This window comes from Ylistrum balloti, unplaced genomic scaffold (genome assembly GCF_031769215.1).
Source record: "Ylistrum balloti isolate Yb309-2 unplaced genomic scaffold, AGI_CSIRO_Ybal_v1 Utg370510, whole genome shotgun sequence".
NCBI classification, from domain to species: Eukaryota; Metazoa; Mollusca; class Bivalvia; order Pectinida; family Pectinidae; genus Ylistrum; species Ylistrum balloti.
Genome location: NW_026782329.1, coordinates 1,379,255 through 1,388,780, shown reverse-complemented (window position 1 = coordinate 1,388,780; position 9,526 = coordinate 1,379,255). Strand labels below are relative to the sequence as shown.

The 9,526-nt window shown below is 30.9% G+C and overlaps 1 protein-coding gene across 1 annotated transcript; it reads right to left on the bottom strand.

The window, feature by feature from the left end:
• Positions 1-5,918: 5,918 nt before the first annotated feature.
• On the bottom strand, positions 5,919-9,523 carry LOC132555710 (p53 apoptosis effector related to PMP-22-like). Its single transcript, XM_060220073.1, has 4 exons — positions 9,422-9,523; positions 7,505-7,667; positions 6,520-6,669; positions 5,919-6,180 (listed from the first exon to the last, which is right to left on the bottom strand). The coding sequence occupies exons 1-4, from the start codon at positions 9,458-9,460 to the stop codon at positions 5,984-5,986; spliced, it is 549 nt and encodes a 182-aa protein (XP_060076056.1). The 5' UTR covers positions 9,461-9,523; the 3' UTR covers positions 5,919-5,983.
• Positions 9,524-9,526: the final 3 nt, after the last annotated feature.

The window sequence follows — 9,526 nt, the reverse complement described above, 5'->3', positions numbered from 1 at the left end:
TTTTTTAAATTAGGAAAGAATTCCCAAATATAATTTTTATCATATTTTGCTCAATGTCAATTGATTTATTGAACAGTTTGGAAATTCACTTGCCCTTGCATCAGTCTAGTAAAGTAATGGCTATTTATTTAGGGATGTTATGGCTGACTCGTGACTCTCATGTTATGCTTGACTAACATTATTTCAAACCTAGCTGTGATTAAAAAGGATAGTTGAGGCATCTGAATAAAACCTGTACAACTTATGATTCTGAAACATATATACGATCCGGGAGATTTTAAGAAACTATTTGATCTATAATTACACTTCTTTCATTTTCTCAGCGTAAATTGAAGGACCATTCTTTCCAGATTAAATTAATATTCAAAGTTATCATTGTAGTAGACTCTATAACTTTGTTATTTTCATTGTCATTATACACAGTTTAGTGATCTGATGTTATGAATGAAGAACTCTTTCCTAATGTCATCTTATCTTGATATTTCTCCATGAAATTAATGCCTTTTGAAATACGGTCCATATACTAATAATTGTCAAACTTTTGAGGTTTTCTTTTTATGGAATCTCAGTAGAATTAAGTTTAACATTGGAATTTGATTGTATGCAATTAATATGTGAAACATTTAAAAAGTTTTGTTCATGTTGTTATGGTGGTTACAGTGATGGTATTTTTAGGCTGACAACTGAACGGTTTTTTTATTTTGTGTTTGTAAACTTTGGAATCAATTAAAACGAAACTATAATTCAATGAAGAAAACCTGTAATTATATGTATTGGATTTTTCCTTAAATATCGACATAAATATTGTGGACAGGTATACAACAGGATATGTTAAGGGGAGGTAATCTATCCTGCTTGTTCCTGGTGTATTTCAAACCACAAGGGTTGATCAGCATTTCTCAGACTAATGACAGAGTATCATGAAATAATTGTCCCCTTTATATACTTGACCCTGAAAACCCTAGAATGCAACATTGAAAAGTGTGGATTCTAATGTACTAGCTGACTAAGTGTGGAGTGAAATGTGAAAACAGTTGGTCTTCTGTCTCTTTAACAGATTGTAAATATCATTCTTTTGGCTTTTAGCTCTTGAAAGTTACAATTGCATCTAGAAAATGGGGCATGGCATTAAATCAAACTGATGCTTTCATAAAACTTCCACTACACATGTACTGCATTATGCATGAAAACATCTTATTTAAATATTGGTGGAAACGTCAACAATCTTCTTATTTGAACTGACATTTAGAGACAAATGTTTAAGTACCTCATAGACAGGATAAACAACATATGTTGTAGATTTAGTAAATGACACAGAATTTATATCCTATGTCAGGGTGAATTTATATCCTAAGTGAGGGTCTTATTCACTCTGATTAAAAACAGATCTAGCTATTTTCAGAATTTGATATATATACCTGGTAAAAAATAATAGTTCAATAAGTCTCCCTTTTAGTCATTCTTTTCAGTGACAAATTTGAAAAAAAATTTTTTTAACTAGATTCAAAACATCCATTCAATTTTGTAAAATCAATACAAAGAAAACAATATACAGTACAAATATTGTAACAAGGATAAATTCTTGTTTTTGAACACATTGGATATAGCTGATACTTCTTGGTAAAATTATTTTGACATGTAATAATTCGCTAACATTTAAAATCAGATAAAAAATTTTACTGGATCTTTTGAGGTACAGTATCTGACTACATGTTAGAGAAAAAGTAACATACAACTTCTGCGAGGTATTTGTGATGAGATTCTGAAACAATTTTTTAAAAAAGTTATTCATACTATAACATATATCATAAAAAGAAATGTGTTTTTGTAATTCTTAATTTTCATGGGTATCTATATTAATTTTAGGATAGTTTTCATCTGATCTTGTTTCTGTTAGCATGGGATGAATATCAATTACATTTTCCACGGGAACCTGGTATTAACAAATATTTGACATGAAGGGAACAATGTTTAAGTTAAATGACATTTAAAAAATAAGTGTATTAGACTATCAGGTTCAAAATTATATTGTATATGTCTGTTCAGTCTATCCCATGTAAAAAAGTTTAACACTTTTGAATTTAAATCTTGAGGGAGATTATCCATTATGGTGAAACTTAATTTGATACATCAAGTATTTTCAAAATTTAATTTAATCATATATTTGATTTAATTACATGTCAAACATACCCACTATTACATAAACACTAAATCTTAAATAAGTACATAAACTCCATCAACATTACAATATACCTGTAAAATTCATGTATCTAAAAAAGTAAAATGAAATTTTGATACCCAAAGTTGACTTAACTTCATTCCAACAAAATGCTGTATATTTTACTATAAATTACTGTAAATTACTGTATATAGTATCCTGTATAATTATCTCAATAGTTGAGATATCCAACAAGATGATAACTGGAATATAATTGCTTGGTTTCATTAATTTTAAACTGAAAAAATGATGTTGCAACATTCATCACAACAATAACGTTTAATATCCAATAAATGTATAAATTGATTGTACTGTCATTTAAATCCAAGTGACAAGAATAAATTTTGTTATATATATATATTATAGATTTACACCAGCGAAGCCAAAATCATAAGCATGTGTCCGCTACAGTTTATAAATACATTGTGCCAAACTTGTTTAATTTCAATATTTGATTATTTTTTTTAATTTGGACATCATTAAGACAATCCAATATTTTACAAAATTCAAGAACTGTTTAAGAATTTGAAACTTATGGTGCATGTATTTGATAAAAGAGAAAAATGATAACAAAAAAAAATCCATGTGTGAAAGTGAATTCTATAAATACCTACATTACGGTATGAAAGCATTGGCAGACTAGAGGTAGTTACGAGCAAGGCTTTGGCATAAATACAGTATTCACATTGGATATATCTATAAATAACAAATTATGCTGTAGTTGTGTGAACAGTTAGCACAGATACATGTTCCATAACAGTTATTTACAAAAGTTAGGTAATCATTTGACAAAAACTCATCACTACTCGATTCTTAAACATACCAACCATGTTTTCTTCAATACACTGCTAACAAAGAAAGTCCATGCTGAATAAGATGTATGTTTGTGTCTTATGAAGAGGTCCTTGTACAATACATACCAGTGCATATCTTCATCTGCCTTAATGTAACACCAAGTTAAACACTGTGTAATATAAACATACAAACATAAACAACAATAACAATCTAAAGTACACAAACGTCAAAGTGTGTCAGTATATATACACTGTGTCAGTATATCTACACTGTGTCAGTATAGTGTCAGTATATCTACACTGTGTCAGTATATATACACTGTGTCAGTATATATACAGTGTCAGTATATATACACTGTGTCAGTATATATACACTGTCAGTATATATACAGTGTGTCAGTATATATATACTGCGTCAGTATATATACACTGTGTCAGTATATCTGAACACACTACAAAGTAATCAATACACATTGTACCAGTGTAACTTCGTCGGAGGCAATATAAAACACAATATATAGTAGGGTTAAACAAACAATAACTATGTATAACAGACAAATTTTTATAACTACAGACCACAACCAAATATATACTATACGTAACAATAGACATATTTACAAAATATGTATTCTGTTCAACATTTCAGGAAAAGTATAAATTTCCTGTCACAAATTTACTTACAGGTTTAGCTATATCTCAACACAACCTATAACTGACTTTGGTAATAGAGAGTTTAAAAGAGGACTTTTAATAAAGATACATTCAACAAGGAAGTGTCTTATTCACAACCATATACTGTAATAGTTGCATGGCGGCGCCTGTTTGAGGATATGATGTATATGTGAACCAAGAATGTGGACAAGCGTACTTATAATGTAAACTATCAAACGAGACAGAAATGGTCATGATGGTTTTAATTACTAGCCCAATATGTATCAGTATTAATGCTTTTTAACAATGATCCTAGATGTGACATTCACGATGAAATTAAGGCTATGTAATTATTGTAGATTTAAAACCTAAGGAAAATAGAGCAATACTGAATGCCATTAGAGAATTGAATAAAAGTTGTGTATATAATCTCTTGAGTAAATTTAGTACATTGATTGGTTACCCAGAAAAAATTGTAATCAATTAATTAAATGGTGATAGATTTCAAATTTAAGGTCAAACTTAACACATTACATCATAAATCATAAAACTTGAACACAAACCAGATCATTACTTAATGCACAAGTTCAAATGTAAATTTTAAAATATGCTTGTAAATGAGCAAGATATAACAATGATAAAACAGACTTAGCACATTGCAAAAAATGAGACAGAAATACATACATTTTTCAATAACTTAAATTTTTGTTGAGTTCTGGAATAGATTTATTCTGGTTTATCATCTTGTTGAAATTAAAACAACATGGCAAAACTTCAACAAAGATGTTAGTACACTAAATGTGTTATTCATACCAGAAAGCAAACTGTAATATAATATACATGCTTCTGATGTCAATTCCTCTGCTAACATTGAAGCCTAACCTCCATGCAAAACTACTCTGCATTGGATAAGGTTTCAGCTCATGATTTTGTGATCATTCACTTAAAACAAATACATCTGTACAATAAAGGCTACTACTACAATTTGACATTAAAAGCAAATAATTTCAAAAACAATAACATAAAATTTCTATTGTAAAACAGCTAAGGTGATATACAAAATGTACAGTAAATAAAGAAATGTGAGACGAATTCAAATTATCCCAACCTTGTGTCAATGATTGAACTTTATGGGTACAAAATGCGTGGAATGTAGGAAGATTTGTAGACAATTAAATACTGGGGACAAAAATATCTTTTGTATATCTTTAATAAAACAAAATAACATTAAGTATATAGGAATAATTAAATTAAAAAGAAAAAAGTACAAATATCATAGCAGAAAATCACCGGTGATAATTATCTGAAAAAAATGCATTTGACAAAAGACCCGAAAATATTTTATGAATCATAATAAAGATCAAAATTTTAAAAAGTAGCATAAGAAATAATATCAGTTGAACATGAAACATTTCATATTTTTCATACTTTATATATTTTTACTTATATCCGGTCTACATGGATTTTGTTCTCATTTTTACAAGGCATGTTACAGAAATTCATTATAAAACATTTATGTTTGGATTCAACATCATAGTTTTCTTAATTACTTAAGAAAGTATTTGTACAGTCCAGTTCAACAGTTATAATAATTGATAATGAAACAGTTTTTAAATGCAAGTAAATGATCGGTTCAGGAACTGATTATTGGAAAAGCGGGTCCAGGAAATAAAAATACACAATGGCAAGAACGTAACAAAGCTGTAGTAAATACACAATAATACAAAGCACCATGCCAGTATGGATAATTTTCAGACAAAATATCAACCACACAGTAGTTGTACATATTGAGTTTATGTATGCATGTCGCTGTTTTCAAAGTTTAGCAAATCAACATACTTCTTGATTACCTGGTAGCACATCCTTAACAGAAAACAATGCATGACAACTGTAATTAACACACAAAATCCAAAATGGTGAAATAATATTACTGGAAAGTATGTTAAACTTTGAAGTATTGAGTGTAAAAAAAGGAATAGACTATCATCAAAGGTTACTTGCTGTACTTATGAATGAACAAAATAGATTAAAAACATAATTTTTAGTACTTATGTAGTTCCTGCAGCAATTTTACTTGTAATTTTGTATAAGAAAACATTTTCTATGCAAGTATAACATTTTACAATTGTTTTTAACAAGTTGATATTTTTTATAAAAAGAGGTTGGTCAGATAAGTTTACTGGTACAGACAGATGAACATGAAATTACTGCAATATTAATAAACATTAAAAATAAAGCATTGTTCCATTGTCTGATATACATATACATGTATACTCATGAAACCATTCTAACATATTCCTTAAAGCTTGTATTTATGTCATTAGAATGGTTTGGACTCCATGTTATCATCATCAATTGGCAGGAAGAAGAAAACAGCAGCTGCAACGGAGAAGATAAATCCTCCCCAGCCAAATCCGTAGGTCCAGTCAAAGTCCCAGCGCTTCACATTGATGAATGTCTGTATTGACTCACGAAATTTGATTGGAAAAATGATAAGAGACAGCAGATCGGACAGAGCTGAAACAGAACAAATGCAAAGATTTGTTGGAGTCCTGTTACAAAGAGATATAGTGGATGCTCAAAATTTCAGGGAACCCCAAAAGAAAATCATGAATTCAGAACTCAGTTATTTGAGTATTAAAAATCACAGTCCATGGATAATTGATGTAATCCACTATATATTGTTACTGTGCTTTAATAATATATATTATTACATAATTTTTATTATCAAGACATTGTAGAACATTATTCATTTCATGTCAAGCTGTAGAATATCCTTTGATAGTTGAGCAAAACATCAAAATTTGCAGAAAACCATTTTATTCTATTGACAAGTGTAGATAACTACATACTCACCAACAAGGGTGACAATACCGCCAGCTATAACATAGAGAAGTTTTCTCTTGGGGACATTCAAAGAACAAAGCCCAAGAATACCGCAGCCAACTACCACCACACTAAAGAGGAGGGACACAATACTAAAGGTAGCACACACCTTCACCCAGTCTGGAAGGTAATCAGTGTCAGATTGTTCAAATACGATTTTGATTAGAATGAATTTGACATCTGGACTCAAAGAATATATATAGTCATATCATTAAGAATCCAAACCTAACAGATTTTCAGAAACTAGAAAGAAATAGCTTAATTCTGTGTGAATTTTCTATACTGGTCAAAACAGTCAGTTTTTGGAACATTATATACTAGGTAATATTAAACAATGTATTTCAAAGTCAGCAGGCAGCTTTCTTATAGCATGACTCTAGTTAACAAATACAATTTGTTTGGACGAGTCAACTTAAGAAATATAGAATTAGATTTTTTTACCTCCATTATCTGTCAGATTTTTTTTTCTTATTGCAAGCTACTACATTTTATAATAATAACCAGGCCTACTGATTAATCAGAAGGTGTTCAAGTGATCATGTGAAGTTAATTAGCAAATTTTGTAAAGGTTAATCACAGACAGATAATAGTTGACCATCATCAACTTTCAAACCATGGGTTTCAGGAAGAATATCTTGAAGTTTTTTTGAAAAGAAGTTGTTCAAATGTTTGCTGACAACATTATAGCATAAACATATTTTGGGAAACAATGTTCAAGATCAGGATATGATTATAGTAATGACCCGTACACCATACCAATCATAATGAATCATATACAGATATACTGTGGATGACATCAGGATGAGGGATAATGTCATTTGTGCACTAAGTTTTACTTCATTTCATAGCTTACATTAGAAAATGTTGGCTTGTGTACCCTCTGTTATAATTCTGGCATCAATGACATCCATATTAAGATTTTTAATGCCTAGCAGACTCGTGAATGCATACAAACCTGTTGTGTTTGAAGAACATGAATCTCCTTCACAGATATCCCACAATCCCCAAGTGATGCTTTGACGGTTGTCATGGTGAAATTTCACCTCCACCCATTCTTTACCAGCAATGCTACTTATCAACAGGATAACAGTTATCCCACTGAAAATCACTGCTATCAGCTGAAAGAATGAAACAAATGTAATATGAACTATTCAACTGTACAGCATTTAAAAGCAATAACATGTATATTGCAACACAGACATAATATTTCACACAATATCTAGGATTGACATATTTTCCATGCCTTTGTTCAATAGTTTTCACACACAAATGGGACCTCTGGTTTACTAAGCTGGTGAATAAACGATGAAGCTAAGGCAAATCTTCTAGCCAAGATTCATTTCAATTGGGCTTTATATACATACATGTATATATACTGACCTTTCAAGAAAAACAAGAGAATCAATGATCCTGTGTTCTGCTGCTTATTCATATACAAATGTACATGTTAATATACTTTATTAGCGTTAATTCTGAAAACTTGAAATTTATTCTACCAAACATGCATCCTTTTAACTGAATAGATGTACAACAAATACCATTGGGCCTTTTGGTTACTGAGAAATTATGTAAAAAATTGATCCCTAGGAATTTAAAAGTACCAAAGTCAAGGTAATTTAATGCTACAAACTTGAGAGCTTTTCCTTTTCCAATATCTTGATTCTTTGGAAATGGCCACTTTTGAGTATTCCTTTGAACTGCGTCATGTCATGCAGCATGGAAATATTTCACATTAAATGAATGCATTTGTATTCCAAATTATTCTGACATTCTAGTGACTTTTTAATATTGGTCTGGAGTTCTTGATCATCATTCATCGTATCCAGACTGGTTAAAAGTTAAAAGGAGGTCAGAATAATTCAGAAGTTGGAAATGTTATACAACTGTAAAAATTTCTCATAAAATATCAAATAATGTTCCATTTTAAGCCATACTGATTATCATAACATTTCCAGAATTATTCAGTTAATCAAATGGAGCAGGTCAGTGCAGCTTGTATATAGCATTAAATGCAGTCTCTGTCACTCAGCTGACAGAGCATGCTTTATTGATTTGGTTAGTAGAGCTGTTTAATTATCACGCCAGAGACATGGGTTCAATTCCAGGTCAGGACACTCGACAGGAATGTGTGTTTTCCCTGTTCATTCACAATGGTGACCAACAAAATTCCAACAGTTTTGGAACTCACAATAACTGAGGAAGTAGTATAAAAGGAGTTGGTTGTTGTGGCTTACATAAAATCCTAGTCAGGGCAAACAACAGGAATGTGTGTGTGTTTTTTTCATATTCTTACATACAATTGCAAGTACAGCAGCAGCTCTGCTCATACTTGGTGCAAATATGTTGCAGTCCAGCCGCTGTCACAATCTGTGCATAGCATTTTGCTTGCAGGTTCAGCCAGTCCAACTGCTGTTGTGAAAGTTATGGAAGGAGTCACATTTTTATTAAAAAGATGTTTTTAAGGGACACATTTGACGCCTGACAGCTGTCCTACAACAACACATACTGACTTGCTGTCCTAACTACATATCAGCTCAGGCAAAACAAAAGAAAATTATATTAATACACAATTTGCTCCTGTTTTCAATTTGATTTCATTATGATGATGAAAACGTTAGCAAGCTAGAAAAGACTAATCCTAAATGGAAAACGAACGTTTTATCCGGCCAAAAGATTATCAATCCATCACTTCCACAAAGAGGTTGGAGGTTTGAGGCAAAATAACCTACAAGTCAGAAGATGTGTTGGACTTCCGTGCATTCTGAGTTACGTGTTTACATTTTTAGTGCTACATAACTACATCGTTAGTTTTAATGCTACACAACAATATCATTTGATATTAGTTTGATTACTGCGTGTGACACATACAAACCTTAATTGGCCTGATCTTTACAACTGCAGTGTCAACCATTGTTCAAAGATGTTTTTGCAACATGAACGAATGGGGACATTTGTCCTTATTCTTTAAAACTTTGAA

Excerpts from the sequence above, each read along its gene's own strand:
- LOC132555710 (XM_060220073.1), bottom strand. The coding sequence starts at position 9,460 with ATGGTTGACACTGCAGTTGTAAAGATCAGGCCAATTAAG. Across the intron at positions 7,668-9,421 it reads TAAAGATCAGGCCAATTAAG|CTGATAGCAGTGATTTTCAG; the intron begins GTTTGTATGTGT and ends TCATTCTTTCAG. Across the intron at positions 6,181-6,519 it reads CGGTATTGTCACCCTTGTTG|CTCTGTCCGATCTGCTGTCT; the intron begins GTGAGTATGTAG and ends GTTCTGTTTCAG.